We start from the raw sequence: 22,664 nt of genomic DNA on the forward strand, positions 1-22,664 counted from the left end.
TCAAGTGTATTTCAGAATTTAATATGAGCGTTTTACGCTCCAAAATATGCCTGAAAATAAGCCGCGTTAACATGGCTATTCACTTATGTGAACTGATAGTAAGAGATGTGTCCTGTGGACTCTGAGCAGTTATACATGGCTTCTATACTTTGGATTGCATTAACGATCAGATAAACTAGAATCGCTATCATATTTCATAGAACTATACTATAAGAACCGTTATTGCATGTGTCCCTGACTCACTTAATCCTACATTCCTGATCATGTATTATACGTATATCAAGGGTCTTGTTGTTTATACCTTCGCGATGTTCGAAAGAGAGATATATGACAGGAACTCCAAATGCAGTAACGTTATCTATAACTATCCCCTCATTACATCTCCATTAACCCACCCATTATTACTTGCTATACTTGGTAAGATCATATATATCTGCTTCTAATTGTTTAATTTTCTCAGGAAGATAAAAGTTCATTCTAAAGTGTATTCCTACTACATCTTACTTTCAAGACTCTCTAATAATAATTACAGTGGAACAAATAATACATTTGTCATATTGCTATTAACCCCTTTATGTGACCCTTGGGTTATACTTCTGAAGTGTATTTTACATGTTCAGTAGTACATAAGTGTTAGGGCACGTTCAGACGTGGCGGAATTTCCACTGCTCCGCTACGGACCATAGGCTGTGGTGCGGAATTTTCAGACCGCAGCATGCACTGTCTGTTGCGGACTTGTTGCGGAATTTCCCCATTGACTTCAATGGAGTTTCAAAATTACGCAATGAAATCCGCAGATGCAATGTGTGTTGCGGATTTGCTGTGTGTTGTGTTGCGGATTTCTTTCAGGGACAGGATATTTCATCATTCTGATGAGGAAGAGAAAACCTCCATTTTCGCCTTCCAGGCTTATTACATGAACACAGAGCTATTACCATGGCCAGATATAGGTGAATGGATATGGAAGTGTCCACTCTTATTAACCTTGTAAGTAACTTTACATGTTTATGTCATGTTTTCACTAGTTTACTTGTATGTATGATGTCTGAATAGCAGCATCTGCAGTATGTAAACATTATAACAAAGATAAACATATAACATATATAACATTATTCATAAGTACAAATCAAACTTCAATATGCACTGTCTATTTGTTTTTCAGGTACATAACCGTCCCAAATTGCGGGACACCTTCAGTGCAGGGTATAGTGAGCGCAACAAAAGGCTGGACCTATGTTTGTCGAGGTCTATACCCAGACTGGGATGGAATGTTTGAAAGAGAGTAGGGTGTAATCCGAACCTGAATCCGCAACATTTTAGCCAAATCCGCAACGGAATCCACAACGTGAATTATGTGCGGCATTGATGCGGACAGTGTCTGCAGCAATTCCGCCACGTCTGAACATGCCCTAACTATTTTTTAAGAATAGAGCTGAACCACTGGACTAGAGGAACCTGTAGAGCATCTGTTGCTCCTGATCACCCTAGTAAGCGGCAGGCTTTTTGTCCATTTCCTGCTCAGCAGTACAGCGGGGTTCACCATGTCAAAGCAGAGTCTCCGAAATTGACAGTTCCAGAGTGAGATTCTTCTATCTCTTTTGACCTCTTTGGTGGATCCATCCATCTGCGTGCGCTGGTGTTTTATAAGCTAGTTTACTTTTCACTTTTCTTTGCTTCTTGAGAGGGCTCAGTTGCTATCTGATCTGTACCTGAAGACTTCTCACTTTTTTCCGGCTTAGTTTTTGTACCTTGAGTACTACCCCCACTAGACTCTTTTGTAGTATTTGTAACTTTTACCTTTTTTGGTAATTTTGGGCTATCCCCTTTTTCTTTAGTAGATTGCTCTGTCACTGGGGTTTTCTCTTTTTTAGATCCTTGGTCTGGTTTTACTTCACTTATCTTTAGTGACTTTTCTTGTTCTTTAACCGGCCCCGTCTCTTCTTTAACTTGCTGCTTCTCTGCCTCCTTACTTGGCTTCTTCTCTTCTAATTTTGATTGTTTATCATCTTCCTTAGCAGACTGTTTTTCTTCTGTTTTTGCTGGTTTCTTCTCTTCTATCTTTGCTGATTTCTTTCCATCTTCCTTAACTGGCTGTTTTACCTGCTCCTTAGTTAATTTCTTCTCCTCTGCTTTTGGTATCTTTTTTTCATCTTCCTTCACTGATGGCTTTTCTTTCACTGGTGACTTTTCATCTACCTTAGATGTTTTCTTCTCTTCTACTTTAGCTGGCTTCTTTTGCTCTTCCTTTATGGACTGCTTTTCATCTACCTTAGATGTTTTCTTCTCCTCTACTTTAGCTGGCTTCTTTTGCTCTTCCTTTATGGACTGCTTTTCATCTGCCTTAGATGTTTTCTTCTCCTCTACTATAGCTGGCCTCTTTTCCTCTTCCTTTACTGACTGCTTTTCATCTGCTTTAGATGTTTTCTTCTCCTCTACTTTAGTTGGCTTCTTTTCCACTTCCTTTGCTGGCTGCTTTTCATCTGCCTTAGATGTTTTCTTCTCCTCTACTTTAGCTGGCTTCTTTTCCTCTTCCTTTCCTGGCTGCTTTTCTTCTGCCTTAGATGCTTTCTTCTCCTCTACTTTAGTTGGCTTTTTTTCCACTTCCTTTGCTGGCTGCTTTTCATCTGCCTTAGATGCTTTCTTCTCCTCTACTTTAGTTGGCTTTTTTTCCACTTCCTTTACGGACTGCTTTTCATCTGCCTTAGATGTTTTCTTCTCCTCTACTTTAGCTGGCTTCTTTTCCTCTTCCTTTTCTTGCTGCTTTTCATCTGCATCAGATGTTTTCTTCTCCTCTACTATAGCTGGCTTCTTTTCCACTTCCTTTGCTGGCTGCTTTTCTTCAGTCTTGGTTGTTTTCTTCTCCCCTACTATTACTGGCTTCTTTTCCTCTTCCTTCACTGGCTGCTTTTCTTCTGCCTTAGTTGGCTTCTTCTCTTCTACGATAGTTGGCTTCTTTTCTTCTTCCTTTGCTGGTTGCTTTTCCACTTTCTTAGTTGTTTTTTTGTCCTCTGCTTTAGGAGACTTATTTTCCTCTTCCTTTACCTGCTGTTTTTCCTCTAGATAAGCTGGTTCCTTAACTTTTTCCTTAGATGGTTTCTTTTCTACCTGATTTTCTTTCTCCTTGTTAGGTTGTTCAGTTTTCTCTTTCTTATCTTGCTGCTTTATTTGTGCCTTAGATGGCTTTTTTTCCTCTTCCTTTACGTGCTGCTTTTCCTCAACCTTAGCTGGCTTCTTCTCCTCCACCCTAGATGGTTTATTTTCCTCTTCCTTCACTGACTTCTTGTCAGCTACCGTAGATAGTTTCTTTTCTTCCTTAACAGGCTGTTTTTCCTTTTTCTCCTCTACTTTAGCTGGCTTCTTTTCCTCTTCCCTTACTGTTGACTTTTCCTCAACCTTAGGCGGTTTCTTCTCCTCGACCCTAGATGGCTTATTTTCCTCCTCCATCACTGGCTGCTTTTCTTCTACAATAGATGGTTTCTTCTCGTCCATAGGTGACTTTTTTTCTTCTTCTTTCACTGGCTGCTTTTTTCTCTCCTCTACTTTGACTGGCTTTTTTTCCTCTTGCTGGATTTCTTCTGTCTTTGGTGGTTTCTTTTCTTCTACTTTAGTTGGCTTGTCATCTACTATACGTTTAATTTTTTCTTGAGTCTTTGCAGGTTTCTTTTCTTTTTCTTCATTTTGATCTTCCTTAACTGGTTTCTGTCCTTCCTTAATATCTTTATTAGCTGGCTTTTTATTTTCTTCCTTTGAAACCTCACCATCTTCAGTTTTCGTGTCAATTGTCTTTTCCACTGTTTTAATGAACTCTCCCTTTTTTGTTGACTTTGCATGTTCTCCTTCCTTATCTTCCCCTTTCCCTTCCTTCTTGATTATAGTTTGCTTATCTTCTTTCTTTCCTGAATCTTGCTTTGTTTTATCTTCTTTTTCATTAGTGTCAGGCTTTTCTTCATGGCTGACTGACTTTTTTTCCTCTTTCTTGTCTGTTGCCCTTTCTTTATTCTTAGAAAGCTCATCTTTTTTTGCTGGTCCTGTTTTTACATCTTTCTTAGATGGTTTTTCATCACCTGCTGTTTGTTCATCTATTTCTTTTTTGGCTGCTTCTGCTTTCTCTGTAGCATCCTCTTCATGATTTTTGTTTGGTTTGCCTTTGTCTTGTTTCTTTTCAAGCTCTTCATTGTCACTCCTTCCAGATTTTCCATCATCCTTTTTTTTCTTAGTAATATCCGTATCTTTTATTTTTATTTCGTCCCCTTTGTCTATTATATTGTTTTTTACCTCCTTTTTTGGCTTATTGTCTGCTTCTCCTTTTTCTTCATCTTCAGTACTTTCCATAATCTCATTTTCTTCATGTATTCCCTTTTCCGCGTTTTCTGATTCTTCATCTTCTGTTACACCATTCTCTGCTTTCCCATCTGACAACTCTTCAGATGTCCTCCCATTCTCTTCTTCAGGTTCCTTTATTGGAGATGTGATCACTTCTTCCTCTGTTACCTCTTCAGTCACATGAGTTTCTTCTGTCTGTTTCTCCACAATGACTGTTTCTTTGTCTGACTTTTCCACAATCTTGATTTTTTCTTCCCTTTTGACTTTAATGTGTTTTGGTGTACTTGGTGTCCTTGGGGTTTTTGGGGTTCTTGCATCAAATGGAAAATAGTCAAAACTTTGTCCAATACGACATTCTTCTCCCTCAAGAAGCTTTCTAAGAGCAAAAAGTGGTAAAACGTGTTTTTTTTAATTATACAAACAAAATTGTTCTTAAAACAACACATTTTCTTTGTTTTAATCTGTAAAAATACATCAGCTGGAAATACTTGCTTTATTCATTATGCATTATGCATTGTGCTGCAGTAAATGCTCATTTAGTAATTAAAAGATAGATCATCAATTATCTTTTCAGTAGCTATATTAAGCAAAATAGTGTAGTAACCCACTGCAGTTCACTTTACTTAAAATCTTAAATATTGTAGATATGAAGTGCAGACAAATATAGACTTAAAGGATTTTTCTGGGACATTAAAACTAATGGTCTATCCTTAGGACCCCAACCGATCAGCTGACTAAAGCGGCCGTGACAAAGAGAGCCACGGCCTCTTCATAGCTACTAGGCACAGCGCCGTTCGTCACTGCTGCCACTTCAGTCAGCTGATCAATAGGGGTTCCGGGAGTCGGACCACCACCTCACAGATACTGATGGCCTATTCAAACTGTCCAAGAAAATCCCTTTAAGATAAATCATTTATCAATGGGGAAGTTCCACTTCTACACATTATTCACAACTTGCTGAAGAGATGCTTCATTTATTTACTATACTAAAAAAATATATTGTTCTTTTGCATATACCATACATTGTTTATATTATTTTCCTTCTTTTAACATCAACTTGTTTTTAGGTCCAAAACTCTGTGCTAAATTATTTCTTAATATAACTTTATAGTGGATGGAGCTCCATGTTTTTAATCTCAATATCCCCTGCATAGACAATGACCAAAGATAATATGCTGATTACCTGCAGCCACAAGTAGAGAGAGCATAGGAGCTTACTGTATGCTGTTTTATCACTGAGTTCACAGTTAACAGTGTGCTGTAAGCTCCCATCCTCCCTTTAGTGCTGACTGCATACAACCAGCATGTTATGCTTTCAATTTATGCCCACATTTTTTAAAAATTGCATCATTTTGGGCAATGTTTAAAAGAGGTTGGTCTACAGGATAGGTGATAATTTACTGGGGGTCCCACTGCTGGGATCCCCACCAAACACAGAGCGGCAGTCATCTATGCACACTACCACTCCATTCACTGTCTATGGGACTGATGGAGATAGCCGAGTACAGCGCTCCTGTGAATAGGTGATAAATGTTTTTCATGGGTCAACACGTTTAAGTTAAAACTAGACCGTTTTATTGAGATATGAAGTAATACATTTATGACTACATTTTCCTCTTTGATAAATCTGTCAGAATATACATCACTGCCATTAACTTTCACACTGGGTTACATTACGCCACTTTTTCTATGCCAGGGTTGAGTAAAGTTTAAACTTTTTTTCTCATTTGTGACTGAAACAAAGTTGCATATGATAAATGTGTCTAAATCCTCACCAAGCAGAAAGCCATGCCCACTTTTCACTTCACTTTTACAAACTGAAGTACATAGCGCAAACTGCTCTAAATTCTGGTGCAAATTGTTAAGAAATATGTCGCACACCATATTTTACACTATTTTGGAGTATGATACACACAAAAAATGTGCAAATGCATTGATAAATGTGGGCCTATGTCTTTGCAGGGGATTTTAGCTCTGCATAAAAAGAAAAACAAAAGTTCCAGCCACTATGAAGTTATATTAAGAAATACCAAAACATATTAAGAAATAGAAAAAGAAAAAGAGATTCCAGGACGAACGTTCACTTTAAAGGCTATAGACACCTTTGGGGCAAATTTTTTCTTTTATTGTTTTGCATTTATTTTGGGCTAAAAATAATATTTGTAATTGCTTTTTATTATAAAATTCTAAACCGTTTTCATTCTACAGGCTGCATTTATTCCAATCTGCAAGTCTAAGTTGATTTATCATCAAATCAAAGTTGATCTACTTTGATTTGATCATAATTCAGCTTAGTGCAGCGTTCAGGAGATCGAGCCGTCATACAGACTAACTGACAGATTTCACAGTGAACAGCATTCTGCAGTCTGCTAAGTCTTGGAATACAGGCAAATGAAAATTATTTCGTAATTTTAATAAAAAACAATTACAAAAATTATTTTTATACCAAAATGTATGCAATAAAAGAAAACATTTGCAGGAGGCAACTGTACAGATCAAATTGTAAGCAACAAAGCATAGAGAAGTTAAACAAAAGGAGGTTCACTCTTTATGGTTTCATATACAGATGGAGCTATGAATGACCCGTTTCCTTAAAGAGGAGGAGTTTGTAGAAAACATTTATAGACTACATGAGGAATTTTGAAGATATCATATTTAGGACTACAAGTCTGGTTTATAGCTAAGACCATTCTTACCTATATGCAGCAATCTCAATATCCAGAGCCATCTTGACATTCAGCAAGTCTTGATACTCTCGTATCTGAGAAGCCATTTCCCACTTGGTGTTCCTTAGCTCATTTTCCAACTGATGAAACGTGTCCTGGGTGCAAAAAAGCATGACAGATTAGGACATTATTACCAATAATAATACAAAGGAACGTCACTAGTTACTTCTCATGGATGTCTTACTTGTAGCTGAATACAACTGTATATATTTTCTCTCTAGATGGTAGAAACATCTGCTCAGGCCATGTGTTGATGAAACAGCCAGTATAGCAATGGCAAACATGTTGTGTTAATGGACAAAAGAAGAGGTCCGATCTGTAGTTTATATTATTGTGGGCTACTGTGAACTGGTAGCTATATATAAATATAGTAGTGAGGAAAATTGAAACGCGGCACTCACCCATCCAGTAAAATTCCTTTATTGTGGCATACAAAAGGTTAAAAATGTGCTTCACAGGGAGGACATAGCAGACAGCAATGGTAGGTTACAGCCTGTTTCACGCTAACTAGCGCTTCTTCTGACCTAAAGTATGGCGCTGGCGGTGTCCTTTTAAACCCTCGACAGCTGACATTACCATAGTAACACATAAACAATAGTATAATACCAAAAGACCAACCCATTCATAAAGGTCAATCTCGAGAGGGAATCTCTTGGCATCATTACATGTACGCGCGTCGACGTCACGACTTTGCTGTTTCACCAGCGGCGTCACAGGGCGTAAGTCCCCGCTGAGACCGCATGAAGGCGCTTGATGCCAAGACGTCACAGGGAGGACAGAGAGGCAAACTAGAAGGCGGGGAGGAGAAGCCCCTTGGTCTCGGAAACCTGTCACGCCAATCAACTCCACAGGAGATGGAGAACATGGACAAACTGTGGCACTCTCTACAGTGGACATCAACATCTGCGATTGCTGTCCGAATTGCCGAGAAATCAGCCAAAGCTGCAGTACACAGTTCAATAGTTGTGAGGACATGGTAGCAAGTAAAAAATAGCAGAGAAAAAGCCAGAAACAAATGCAAAGAAGCTGAGGGATCAGACAAAGCTCTCAATACTCTGAAAGAAAGAGAAAATGGTGACTGAGCGATCATGTAACCTTCCTGTGGGTGTTTTTAGTAGGTTGGGACCAAAAAAATTGTCAAATGAAATTAATCCATTTTGAAAACGGACAGTGAAAAACAAATGCAAAACGGGTCACAATCGGCCGTTAAAAACTGAAACACAGCCCGGAATGGAAACTGAATGGATGAAAAACTAACCAAAACGGACATTTTTATTGGCTGACACCCGGAACCTGTGAATAGAGCCTTTACAAGCAGCTTTCTCCTCCTAGTAGATTAACCCTTTACAAGTAGCTGTCTCCCACACCTCCCAACCGTCCCGGATTCAGCGGGACAGTCCCGGATTCCGGGCAGTGTTTTGTTGTCCCGGGCGTCTGGTGGTATGTTCCGGTTTTAACTGTATCTGCGTCCTTGGGACCCATATACAGTTGAATTCAATGCTGAAGTAGGGAACCGTCAGCACCCTGCTCCAGAATTCAACTATGGAGTCCCATGCCAGAGCAGCGCAAGCTCTCTGGCCGTGCACTTCTGTGCCCTTGACGTCACTGTCCATATATGGGCACTTTATATTTGGGCACTAGCACTTTATATGAGGGCACTGTGTCACTATGTGGGCACTGTGGTGGTATCTGGGCACTGGCACCATATATGTGGGCACTATCAACAGTGGGCACTGTGGCACTATCTACAGGGCATTGCAGCACTATGGAGCATTATACTCTACTCATCTGTGTTGGCATTATACTGTATAGAGACAGCTATGAGGGCATTATGGTGTATGGGAGCAGCTATGGGGGTATTAAGCTGTATGGTGACAGCTATAGGGCATTAAACTGTATAGGGGCATCTGTGTGGGCATTATACTGTATGGGGGCATCTGTGTTGGCTTTATACTATATGGGTGCATTATACTATGTGGGGGCAGCTATTTTGCATTATACTGTGTGGGGGGAAGCTATTTGGCATTCTACTGTGTGGGGGCCGCTATAATGGCATTATACTGTGTGGAGGGAAGCTATAGTGGCATTATACTGTGTGGGGGCAGCTATAGTGGCATTATACTGTGTGCGGGATCCATGGGGGCATTATACTGTGGGAAGGCACTATTGGAGCATGATACTGTGTGGGCTAAACAGGGTGTGTATAGGCGGGGATTGGGCGGGGTTAGAGGCATGGCTTAATAGGAAAAAAATTGCAACGATTGTCGCTCTTTGCGAAACTTGAAAGTTGGGAGATATGGTCTCCTCCTACTCTAAGATTAACCATTTACAAGCAGCTGTCTCCTCCTACTCTATAATTAACCCCATTTTTTACAAGCAGCTGTCTCCTCCTCTTTAGCTGGGCTGCATTATGCACAATGAAATCTTGTTACATGGCTGATAAATAACAATATTTGAATGAAGTAAAAATTAAGGCTCCCGGATCAAGGTGAGGAAATGTTTTGCCAAATTTGCATTTCACTGACTGGTCACGCATTTTGATGCATTGGGGAATTATATCACAAGCTTTGAAAATCACTTATAGGGTGTATTCACACGGTGCAGTTTTGCAGCCATTTTTTACCGTGCGGTCAAAAACCGCATTGAAAAATGCATGCATTTTTCCAGCGATTTGCAAAATCACAGCAAATAGCTGTAAAAGCACATGCATTTTTCGATGCAGTTTTCGGCTGCACAGCAAAAACGCGTCAAAACCCCACCGTGTGAATATACCCTCATGCAAATTTATGGGAAAAATGTGGGGAATCGATTCTGCCATTGTATTCTATAAACCAGAAAATCTATAAAACTACAAAAGAAGCAAATTTACTCTCACCTATTAATCCTGACCAGATCTGATCACATGGCTCCACACTACTATTCAGATGCTGCATAAAATCAGCCTGTGAAGGATGGTCTATTTGCTGATATTCTCTGTATTAAATTACATTATGAATTATCAAGCAGGATGCCGAATTACTAAGATATTTATTCTCCATTATTTTGATGACCTTTCCACTACATAGTTCTGCTCGAGTCTCACAGAAATGTGTTATCTTTATGTGATCATCGTGTGACCTTCATGCATCCATGGCTAGCGGATTGGCCGAACGCCCAGACATAAAATGCAACTATTTGTCGTTATCGCAACAAACTCCCTCATGGGAAAGAACAGTTAACACCACCCCATTGTATGCTTGTCTCCAGGTGTTACTTGAAGTCAGCATTTTAATGAAGAATTATAATTATGTACTTGAAATATTCTTATGGTCTGCTATTGGCTGAATAATAATTATTGTCACAATGCCTCTCATTGGTTAACCTCAAGCCTACACCCCTTTTGAATGATATTATTGTAATTAAGTTTGGCAATAAACCCCCAGAGGAGTATTTTGAGCATAACAGCAGCGTTTATGTGTTATTTCTCCTCTCTAAATATATATAATCTCCTTATTAGGATGCTGGATAAAGTTCCCGGCGTGAGTGTCTGTTGGAACATTCATCTAAGTTTCAGTCTAATATATATTTTGAGCCATTGACTTCCATGACAAGCCCCTCCCCCTCACAGTTGTTGATCATGGAGAAGAAGAGAATTTTATAAGATTTGGACCTCATTGTGCCAAAATTAAAGTAAAAACTGTGTCCTATAAGGGTATATTCACACGCAGTGCTTTCAGGCGTATTTCGGGCGTTTACGCCTCGAAAAACTCCTGAAAAAATGGAAGCTGAACGCCTACAAACATCTGCCCATTGCTTTCAATGGGTAAAACAGCATTTAGTTCATACGGGGCGCCTGTTTACGCTGCTGCTTTAAAAAATGGAGCCTAAAAAGATGCTCCGTAAAAAGAAGTGCATGTCACTTCTTGAGGCGTTTTTTGGAGCTGATTTTCCATTGAATACTATGAAAAACGCTTCAAAAAACGCCTCAAAAGAATCTCCAAATTGAAAGAAGCATCATTTTCAGGGTATGTTCACACGCAGTGACCAAAAACGTCTGAAAATACGGAGCTGTTTTGAGGCGAAAACAGCTCCTGATTTTCAGACGTTTTTGTAGCAACTCGCGTTTTTCGCAGCGTATTTTACGGCCGTTATTGGAGCTGTTTTTCAATGGAGTCAATGAAAAACGCCTCCAAAAACGTCCCAAGAAGTGACATGCACTTCTTTTTCATGGGCGTCTTTTTACGCGCCGTATTTTGACAGCGATGCGTAAAATTTAGGCTCATGGGAACAGAAGACCGTAAAACCCATTGAAAGCAATGGGCATATGTTTGTAGGCGTATTAGGGGCGTTTTTTCAGGCGTAATTCGAGGCGTAAAACGCCCAAATTACGTCTGAAAACACTGCGTGTGAACATACCCTCAGCTTCAAAAACGCCTGAAAATCAGAGGCTGTTTTCTCTGAAATCAGCTCCGTATTTTCAGCCGTTTTTTGTTAAGCGTGTGAACATACCCATAAGCCTTATTCACACGAACGTGTTTCACGCGTTACCTATGTAACTCAATGGGGCCGTTCACACAGTCCATGATTTTCACGCAGTGTGTGCGCTGCGTAAAACTCACGACATGTCCTGTACTTGGCAGTCTTTCGCGCATCATGCACCCATTGAGGTCAATGGGTGCATGAAAATCATGCGCAGCACACGGAAGCACTTCCGTGTGTCGAGCGTGATTCGCGCAACTGTAGATAAAGAAATAAAAGAAAAAAGAAAAACACATCCTTCATTTATTTTTCTAAACATCAAAACCGCGTGTCATAAGGATGGCATATGCGTGAAAATCACGCAGCCACGCACCAAACACTTATGACACACGGAACTACAACGCGCAAAAAAGCAGCTTTTTTTGCACGCGCAAAACGGACACGTTCGTGTGAATAAGGCCTTATACTCAGTAAATTCTCTGGTCTGCTAATGATATGTAGTTGAAAAAGTCTTCGAATTTAACTGTATATTACCGATGGGCAGTCCAGGTTCTTAAAGCCAGAGCCAAAGCATATCTAGTTTCTGACCTTTGAGGGACAGAGCATAATAAAAGAAAAAGATTATTAAAAAAAATAAATAAATAAATAAATTCAATAAAAAACACAAATACGTTTTGCCGCCAATCATTGTCTTAACGCAATTACCCTAAAATAGACATATAATATATCAAAATTTATGGTAGACAATGATGATCACAGATAAAAAGTCTATTTTAGGGTAACAATATATTATTACCAGACAAAAATTAGAAAGTAAATAAGCATATTTTTTAGCTTTTTTTTCCCCCACAGTATAACCCTAAAAAGCGCAAACATTAAGGTTAAGGCCACACAGTGCGTCGAGGAAGCGGTTTTGTTGTGTTTTTTTTGTCTGTAATGCTGCATTTATGTTGCATTTTTAAAGGAAATAATTGATGGACATAGTTTTCACCCGTATTGAAGTTTGTTAGGTGCTTCCTGTATATAGTTCATTACAAGGCATTGCAAAATCAGTTCAGCAACAACTTTGGCAGCGCGGTCATTAACTGAATGCGGTCGGACGTTATGAAGATGCAGTTAAGGCCTTATTCACACGGACGTGTCTGTTTTGCGCGCGCAAAAGGTCTGTGTGTCATCAGCTTATGGTGTGTGGCTGCGTGATTGCTTTTCTGTTTTCATTCATTTATTTTACTACTATAGCGCGAATCACGCGCGGCACCCATTGACTTCATTTTAGTATAAAATATATACATGGAATGGAAAAAAAAAGGCAACAAAGATTTATATAGCCTTTAACTCATATTGTGTTCTTTTGTTCCATACTATTGTGTTCTTTTTTTCCATACTGCAGTAGGTTGTATGAAAAGGGTGCGGAAAAGGCTTCCATTGCATCATTACACTGTGTTTTATGGAACAGTTTAAAATTCAATATTAGTTTGTGATATTGTGTTATGACATTAGCTTGGGAGCTAAAGAGAATAGTTAGGAGGTTTTCAGACTTGACATTTTGCAAGGGGTCAAAGAACAAAAGTTTTATTTGTATAAGACTTTGTTCACGTTTGCATCATTGCGTCTGTTTATTACAAAAACCATGACGCATAGCCGGAATTCATCATGTGACGGCAACAGCGGCACCTGATTGACCCCATTGTCTTACCGTGCGGTCTATCCCTGTCGGCTGAGGTGTCTGTCTCTTTTATAGGAAAAATAGCAGCGCAGACGGCTGAATGCAGTGTCAATTTTCTCATCACATTTGAAGGAATCTCAACGCAGATGTGAATAATACTTTTCTCTTGACTGCAAGGCTGCCAAGTCTGAAACGTTTTTTTTTAACAACACTTTGTTGCCACTTGAATTGTGGTGAAAAACTGGAATGACAGGTCTAGTGTATCAGACCTGGGTGCTATGCTTTGGCTAAAGAAATAGAAATAGTGAAATAAGCAATATTAACGCGTTTAGTACTTGGGGACACAATGGTGCAATATGTAGATAAATATGGTGCACAAATTTCATATATCCAGTGTATTATTAAGTTTAATTTTACAAGTAAAAAATTTATTCCTAGATGCTATTTGACCCATCAGGAAAACCCTTGTGTATATGCCCTATTACTATAGAGATTGTCTGTGAGGCAACTTCTTTAGACTGGGTTACCACATAGCATAAATGCTGCAATTTCAGCAACGGAATTCTGTGCAGAAATTCCGCAACATTCACAGTAGATAAGTTTTGAACAAATCTCATGCACACGCGGCATAAAAAAAATAATAATTAGCATCAAAAACGTTCATAAATTAACCTGCGGTGTAGATTTTAAATTCATAGAACGTCAATTTATGCTGAGGATTTTTTGCCCTTCTGTAACGGGTTTAGCTGCAACAAATAGCAAGTTTTGCGGTTTTTGCAGCAGAAATGCTGCAATTCCAACACAAAAATTGCAAATGGGAAAATAAAAACCTTTTTTTGGTTTAAAATGATTAAAAAGGCTAATACATACCCCTGGCCATTGTCAGAGCAACGCAGTTCTCTGTCCAGGCTGGCCTTCTGAAATGATGTTTCATCCCATGTGGCTGCTCCAGCCAATCACAGGCTGCAGCGGTCACATGGGCTGCAGCAGCATCCCAGGAGGCCGAACTGCATGGAGAACAGAGGGACGATGCGCATAGACTTTTTTGGTGCGTTTTTTGTCCGGAATTCCCTGCGGGGTCTAGGTCAAATTCGCTGCATACTTTTATGCAGCTGACCAGAATACATTCTCAATGCTCTGCATACCCTTTCTTACACATAACTTATCACTCCTCCCAGAGTCTGCATAAATCCTTGTTCTATAAATCATTCTTCTATAAAGCAATGCACTTTAACAGTTATTAAGGCAATTTTATATAAATTGGGACACAGAATTACACATAGAAGATTCTTCCCATGGTGCCGATGCAGATAGATAGTAAAGAGTGAATCAAGAGAGGCCAAATCCATGACAAGTGGACAGGACACGAATTGAGAGCACAACAAAGAGGTACTCAGGGAACCTATTGCTCAAGCATCAGCAAGGAGTCCTAAACTTGATTATATAAGGGGAGCAATAGTTCAATGACTGATGCGTCATGAGCGTCGTGCGTACCAAGTACTGAGCAGACCATGAGACTGTTCCAGCAAACAAACACAGGAGCAAATGATGGTGATGAAGAAATGGACGGCTCGTTGTTACAGCTTAGGGTGGGTTTACATGGGCAGATTTCTGCCTATAACAAGTCGAGTGGCTCTCGTTAACAGGACCTTTTACACGGGCAATGCTTTACTTTATGGGGACGAGTGATCACTATCACGATCGTTTAGTCCCCATCAGTTTCCATCATTGTCGACAGCACATCATCTGGTTAATTAGTTACTGCCAACTAATTATAGGAAGCATAAAAGATGTGATCAGTCGTCGAATGAGCGTTTGCTCACTTGTCAGCTGATTGATGCCCTGTTTACACGGGCCAATGATCAGGAACAAGCCCCTCGTGCCCCTCTTCAGTTTTTCCGTCTTAATAACTGAACACTTTATATTACTTTGCCCCCAACAAACACCCCCCCCCCCCCGTCTGACTTCTACATATCAAGAAACACGTCCAAAACCTCACATTCAATGGAGGTATTAGAATTGCAAAAGGGAAAACAAGCAGGGCAGTGTCACGTAGGGTTTGTGGACCCACTGGGCCATACCGCCTTGGCGGTATGGCAGCTGGCCAACAGGGCGCAGGTCAATGTCTATAGTTCGTATAGGGTACCTGTGGCAGCTCGGACAGTAGCAAGGCAGGCTCGACTGGGACTAGGCAGCAGGTAGACGTCAGGCGAGGTGAAGCAGGTCAGGCGTGGTATACAGCACGGCACAACTTAGGCTCAGCACAGTACTTGACCAGGATAGTACGGAATGCAGGGAACAGGAACACACTAGGAGACTATTGCATAGACAAACTAGGGAAACAACAACAACACTCAGGCATCAAAGCAGGGGGCAGGACCCCTCTTATAGTCCAGGGTACTCACGGCCTGATGCTTCATCAAAGTCCGGTGCGCGCGCTGCTCCTTTAATATCGGGCACGAGCGTGCGCGCGCACCCTAAGGGATCCGGCTGAGGTGAGTGGAAGCGAGTGCTGGCGTCTCCTGGGAAGGAGACTGGGGCCAGCGCTCGCCGACTCGTGGCTGCGGCTGTCATGGGGAGAGTGGCGCTGATGGCACGCAGTCACGGACATGACAGGTAGCAAATGAAAAGTCTGTGTTTCCAGCTAGATGTACGCATTGCAGAAACGGAAAAACAGCCCATCAAAGCCCACCCTATATATACCAAAATATTGAGTGTGTAAGGTATACGTTTAATTAGATTATGAAAATACACTGCCTGTCTAAACGTTTATAAATACAATTTATTAGAGATTTAATGTAAAAAAATAGGGCACTAATTGCCAAGGATCTGAATACAGGCGTTGGCAACACAGATCATAGATGCTTTATGGAGTGTAAACGGTAGCCAACCACTGAAAACACAAAGTTGAAAGTGTCTCTGACAGTTTGAACATGATTGGCCCGTCGCTACAACACTCCACAAACGTAGTGAAAAAATAATAGTTTGTCTGGTTGCCACAAACAAGCAAGATTCCCAACGCATTTCTGCGCCTCTAAACACATATAGAGGAGCGTCCTCAGGGGTAAAAATTGCCTTGATCTGTCTAACTGCCAGTCAGCACATATTATGCTGAAGTATTATTGTATCAACGGCGTGCACTAGACACTGATGACTAGTCTAAGCGCGCGCCGGAGAAACAATAGAGCCTTATACGGCTATAGCCCCACCTACCTTGATCTCGTCAGTTGGACCTAAACCAATCGGTGACTAAGACGTCAGTTACTGACGCCCACAGACAGGCACGGCCACATAGTGACGGCGTGACCAATGGAAATGATGCATACAGCATCAATGGTAACAGGGGGGAGCCTCAGGCGGCTCTGTAACAATGCTGCATAACACTGAAGGAGCCAAGGTAAGTGAAAAAATGTCAGTTTAAATGGAAGAATTCACACAGTTGAAACTCGAGAAACGTGTTGAACTGATAATAAGAGGATCGCATCCATTATCCAATAGAATCGGGACAGACGTAGGAGGGAACCCCCCCCCCCACCCCGGGTACCAATTAACAGAGAATAAATCATGACAAGTGGAAACATATCGGTGGGGTAGGAGTATCGCATACACAGAGATATAACAGTATGCATTAGAGCAAATAGGGATATATAATGGCGATACATAGTCGTGAAGAGAGGAAATGGGGCAGCAACAAGAAGTTACTAAAAGTTGCAAAGAGGTATCGAGCGTTATATAAAGGGAAGGTAGGATATTTGTTCATTAAGGCCCAATGGTTTGATGGTTTGCATCCTGAAAATCCATTGGGCCTCCTTCTGCAAAATCCGCCTATCCCAATCGCCCCCTCTGGCTGGTGATGGAACGAACCTATATATACCCGACTTTTTCTCATGTTCATTTATAAGGGTATGTGCACACGATGAGAGGCTTTCACGTCTGAAAAGACAGACTGTTTTCAGGAGAAAACAGCTGCCTCGTTTCAGACGTAAATGCTGCTCCTCGTATTATGCGAGGCGTCTTTGACGCCTGTAATCTTGAGCTGCTCTTCATTGACTTCAATGAAGAATGGCTCAAATTACGTTGCAAAGAAGTGTCCTGCACTTCTTTGCCGAGGCAGTCAATTTACGCGTCGTCGTTTGACAGCTGTCAAACGACGACGCGTAAATGACAGGTCGTGTGCACAGTACGTCGGCAAACCCATTCAAATGAATGGGCAGATGTTTGCCGACTAATTGTAGCCGTATTTTCAGACGTAAAACGAGGCATAATACGCCTCGTTTACGTCTGAAAATAGGTCGTGTGAACCCAGCCTAATGATTAATTCATGAGCCAATATCTACAGCATCCAATTATGTCACCTAAAACCCTGGCTTGGAGTGTAAAGTAAATCGATGCCTCACAGCAGAGCTGTTTTATATAGGGAATTTAAGCCTGACGCATGGCACATGTTTGCAATGTGAGAGGAATGTTTTGAATTTTCATATTTCTTTTCACTTATAATATTAAAGGAGTTCTCATGTAGATAACCTCTCTTTCAATGGAAGTCGGTCAAGCGATCAGCTGATCAATGCTGTCCAGGTTATACAACCTATAGGGATAAGCTGGTATTGCCGGGTGAAGCTGCCTGGAATAATAGTGTTACCCGCGGGTCGTTGTAATACATGGATTGACCATGTTCGCTAGAACAAGCGATGCTCTTTGTTAGCTGCTCTCTTCTATGGTTCCTGGGAGGGAGCGGGGGTCCCAAGTTAGTCCCTCTATGACATCTATATTTGCTTTTAAGGAATATGGAAAGGGGTTGTCCTGATGAGACATTATAGTTAATTAATTCTCGGAAGATTTTACTATCTGTGACTATTTAATATTAGAAAGGTCACTTTCACACGGCAGTACTTTGGTCAGTATTTTGCATCAGTATTTGTAAACCAAAGCCAGGAATAGAACCTACACTGAGAACAAGTATAATGGAAAGATCTGCACTTCCATGTTTTGAGCTTACTTTTGGTTTTGGCTTACTTTCCAAAATGCTGTTGTGTGAAAGGGGCCTCAGTGTAGACTTAAATGAAGCCCTCATTTTTACTATGTCTATATATCATATATATATATATATATATATATATATATATATATATATATATACATATGAAATTTCTCAAGTCTATCCTGATATGTTTCATAGCCTACCCCTTGCTGGTATTCATACTGAATGTTCAAATCTTAATTCATCAGTATATCCTACATATCTAAGACAATAGCCATGACAATGTAGGAGTCCTTTTACCAGGGCACATTTCCTGCTCATAACAAGCACCGATTGACGATATAGCAAGTCAATCGGCGCTCATTTAGCTCCATTTAGATTGCGCAATCATCAGTACTGTATGTGACGGAACGATCATTCGGGCACATACAGTTTCATTATTGTCGGAAGAACATTCCTGTTTAAAAGGGGAGATGTACTGCCGATAAATGATGATTTTTATGCCTGCATAAAAGATGCAATCTGCCCCAAAACAAGATTGCATAATAAAGCTGGGCATGTATACACAAGTCGATGATCGGCAACTAGTGTTCCAATATGCGCTTCTTGATTCAATCACCTGCCCATTAAAAGGGCCTTTACCGTAACGACTAATGATAAAAGGTGTTACCTGGTAAGATGCCAGTTCTGCCTGGTGGCGATCCTCTACATCCATGCATTGTCTCTCTAAAGACTGCTGGGATCCTTTCAGACATTCTAGCTGGGTGATTTGACTTTGAAGCTGATGTCGATAGCCTGTTATTTCATCACTAGCAGAACGAATGGCTTGGGTATTCACATGGGAAGCCTCATTCAGTTTCTCTAACTGATCTGTTGAAAAAATTAAAAGATTATATATGTAGAAAAATATATAATAGAGAAATGTAGGATATCCTGGAATACAACAGGCGAAAATGTTGCATACAACTGTAGTGATAGTGACAGTAGCTGAATTTCTCATTACCGTTCATGATGAGAAGAGTGGATATTCTAGGCCTGAGAGAGTTACAAGACACTGACTGACGCAAACTACGTGGACACATTTTTGTTAGAAGGTTTTCCCAACAATAAGCTGATCACAAGGTGACCTGAAGCTGGGACCCCCAGAGATCAGCTGTAATTTGTGGGAGGAAATGAAACATTACACAGCTCTCATATAAATCAATGAGCGTGCGCGTTGTGATCTTGTGGCACGTTAAAATGCATTAAGATTGCACACTCTTAATATATCTGTCTCCATCCCCATTGTGTAGTGATGACTGCGGACGGGACAAGCAAATGCAATGGCGGATTGTTCCTATTGCATGGCTGCATTGCATAATCCGGCTGGGGCTTCTTTTGAAATACATCATTTTCTAGATGTAAACCTTGTCTAGAGAGATATGGGCAAACATTTATAATATCTAGACAAAGTGCAATTGCATAATGCACACAAATACCAGTTAGGATATATAATACCCACTAGGAATAAGTATTCAAGCAATAAAATAACAATATTATTAAGTATTTTCCTTCCAGAATTGGTTTAATGAATGAAAATGAGCATCACTGTGAATTACTGCAGTACAAGAAAGGATAGAGAAGACGTGCACAGACTAATATAGAAACCAAACATGACTCAGGAATTTCATGTGCTAGGATGTAACCTCTTCCTAGCCAGAAGGTAAAATAACATCCTTTATCTGCTTCCTGTTATCTACTCAATCACTTCTTACACCCCAAACTGAACGTTAGATTATAATATACATTAAACAATCATATGCTGTATGATAGGAAAATAAAAAAAATCTTTATGTTTTGTGCTTACTCACCTTGGAACCATTCTTGGGTCTGCATGTTATTTTTTCCTATGTGACCATCTAACTGAGTTCTGATCTCCTTCAGAGCTGATGCCAGTTCCACTCCAGGCATTTCTCCAAATTGCTGTGCGGTCACCTGGCTTCCTTGTATCTCCCTAAGCATCTCTTCCACATCTTCTTGGTGACTTTTACACAGGTGGGTTACTTCATCTTGCAGCGCCTGGACTTTCCTTCCAATTTGTTCACTTTCTAGGGTACATTCCTGTAGGTACTGTCTAAGTGCCCTCTCAGCAGATGCAGCCTCTTCCTTCAGTCTCTCCTCTTCTTGGGTCTTTAGCCTCAATAACTCAATGTCCTCATTAAGTCGGTTTGTTTCCAGTTGTTCTTGACTATTTTCCGAGTTGATTTTCAGGAGCTGGTTGCGAATGTCCTTTATCTCTCTTTCGTACAACTGCCCAATAGCAGAGATGCCAGCCTGCTGCTTCCTTAAGGCTACTGACTCTTGTTGTAAACTCTGGTTCTGTTCTTCCAGCCTCCGCACCTTGTCTATGTAGCCAGCAAACCTTTCATTCAGTCCTTGCAAGGCCTCCTTTTCATCCCTTGGCCCATTGGTGGGCTCAGGACTTGCACTGTAAGATGGGGCACTCCTACGACTCCGAGTCTGGGATTGAAAACTACTGCTGCCACTGTGTGTGAGAGAAACAGAACTAGATCTAAGGTAGCCCTCTGTAGGTCTTCTATAGGTAACAGGACCTACTGAGCGCTCCATGCCGAAGCTGAGCATAATAAAAGTAACAGAAACAAGTAGCTGGAGAGAGAGAAAAGGAGAAGGAGAAATGCAAATTGTAAAAATTTCACATGCAAGGAATAAAAAAATATATAATAAATCTCAAAAAGGAAAGTAATGAATCATGCACAGAAGGAAAGAATATAGAGATGTAAGGAGCTGTCCAGGGTCTGGAGTCCTGAAGCACACACTAGCAGAGAGATGCAGGGCACTGCGGCAGATAGAGGACAGCAGCAGCTTTTATACTGCAGCAAAGTTCTCAACTCAGCAAAGCAAAGACACCACCCCTGCATCACACTCATCATCTTACACGCTGACTCTGAGCGAGCACAGCATTCCCCACTGTCACCGGAGTACAACATTATTCCTCTATACAGTATTGTGCGGGCACAGCTATGTTTATATACACAACCGATATTGACATCGGGGACATTCTGTCACTTCCACAAAATATATTCATATGGGTACAATTTATAATAGCATTTATATTTCTATAATCACTTCTATGGGACAATATTACATGCAAAGCCACATCATAGAATATATTGTATAATTGGTATAAAACCAGTGCTTAAATATATAACTGCACAGTGCTGCAGGGGGACTGAAAGCAAAGACGGAACAACCAGAGGTCATACTGTCCATCTATTGGCTCTGTCTTGTTATATCTTCTCCAGGGTAATGCAGTATAGATTATAGAAATATTGAGGTTTTACTGTAACAGGGGCTAAAAACTGCTAACTTGGGCCTGTTCTTGGCTCTTAACAATTTCTACATTCTCTACCTCTACCAGCATTATAAAACTTCAACAACCAGGATTTATCAGATAAAACATAATTTTTCACTCATTTATGATGCAATTTATGAGGAAAAACCCTGGAGAAAACATTTTTTGGTGTTTTGAAAGTCCGTTTTTCTTTCTTCAGTTAATGTTAAGAATGTTATTGTATCAATATTATATAATGAAAAGTTATGCAACTTTCAAGTATACTTTGTATTTTAATCCCTAATCATTTTCTGCTTGCTGTTGGTGAATGTAAACATTCTTGTTTCCAACCAAAAACTAAAAACCTGTGCGATCATGTCCAACTGACACAGGAGCAGGGTACAGTGAGTATATCATCGCTGTCTCCCATGCTGTGCACCTGTATCAGAATTCAAGCATAAACCATATTTGTTAGGTGCATACGCTTTCATTACACAAAAATTAAGATTTTACTTTCCTAGGTAAGGGTGAGAACACACAACCGCAGTTGCACATGGCCCAAACCACGCCCACATGCGGTGGCGAATGGCCACACGATTTTGGTGGTAGTATCACAGTTTTAACAGCAAAATGGTCCGACTATTCGTCACCGCATGTGGGCGTGGCTTCGGCCGTGTGTGGCTGCCACGCCATGTGTTCTCACCCTAAGGGTATGTGCACACGCTAGCTGGCTTTTACGGCTGAAATGACAGACTGTTTTCAGGAGAAAACAGCTGCCTCGTTTCAGCCGTAAAAGCTCCTCCTCGTATTATGCGAGGCGTCTGTGATGCCTGTAATCTTGAGCTGCTCTTCATTGAGTTCAATGAAGAACGGCTCAAATTACGTTGCAAAGAAGTGCCCTGCACTTCTTTGCCGAGGCAGTCAATTTACGCGTCGTCGTTTGACAGCTGTCAAACGACGACGCCTAAATTACAGGTCGTCTGCACAATACGTCGGCAAACCCATTCAAATGAATGGGCAGATGTTTGCCGACGTATTGTAGCCCTATTTTCAGGCGTAAAACGAGGCATAATACGCCTCGTTTACGTCTGAAAATAGGTCGTGTGAACCCAGCCTAAGAGAGAATGTCATCTGCATACCTGCTTATTTCTTCGTGTAGCAAATGTTTCATAATGCCCGGAA

At 40.7% G+C, this 22,664-nt stretch overlaps 1 protein-coding gene across 1 annotated transcript; it reads right to left on the bottom strand.

The window, feature by feature from the left end:
* Positions 1-421: 421 nt before the first annotated feature.
* On the bottom strand, positions 422-21,015 carry NEFH (neurofilament heavy chain). Its single transcript, XM_075829906.1, has 4 exons — positions 20,002-21,015; positions 18,822-19,021; positions 7,020-7,144; positions 422-4,699 (listed from the first exon to the last, which is right to left on the bottom strand). The coding sequence occupies exons 1-4, from the start codon at positions 20,771-20,773 to the stop codon at positions 1,654-1,656; spliced, it is 4,143 nt and encodes a 1,380-aa protein (XP_075686021.1). The 5' UTR covers positions 20,774-21,015; the 3' UTR covers positions 422-1,653.
* Between the last annotated feature and the right edge of the window lie 1,649 nt (positions 21,016-22,664).

Source organism: Rhinoderma darwinii, chromosome 1, assembly GCF_050947455.1.
Source record: "Rhinoderma darwinii isolate aRhiDar2 chromosome 1, aRhiDar2.hap1, whole genome shotgun sequence".
Taxonomy (NCBI): domain Eukaryota; kingdom Metazoa; phylum Chordata; class Amphibia; order Anura; family Rhinodermatidae; genus Rhinoderma; species Rhinoderma darwinii.

Coding starts and splice junctions, on each gene's coding strand:
- NEFH (XM_075829906.1), bottom strand. CDS start 20,773: ATGCTCAGCTTCGGCATGGAGCGCTCAGTAGGTCCTGTTACCTATAGA. Junction 19,022..20,001: donor GACCCAAGAATGGTTCCAAG/GTGAGTAAGCAC, acceptor TTTTTTCAACAG/ATCAGTTAGAGAAACTGAAT. Junction 7,145..18,821: donor CAGAACTGGCATCTTACCAG/GTAACACCTTTT, acceptor TTTTGCACCCAG/GACACGTTTCATCAGTTGGA.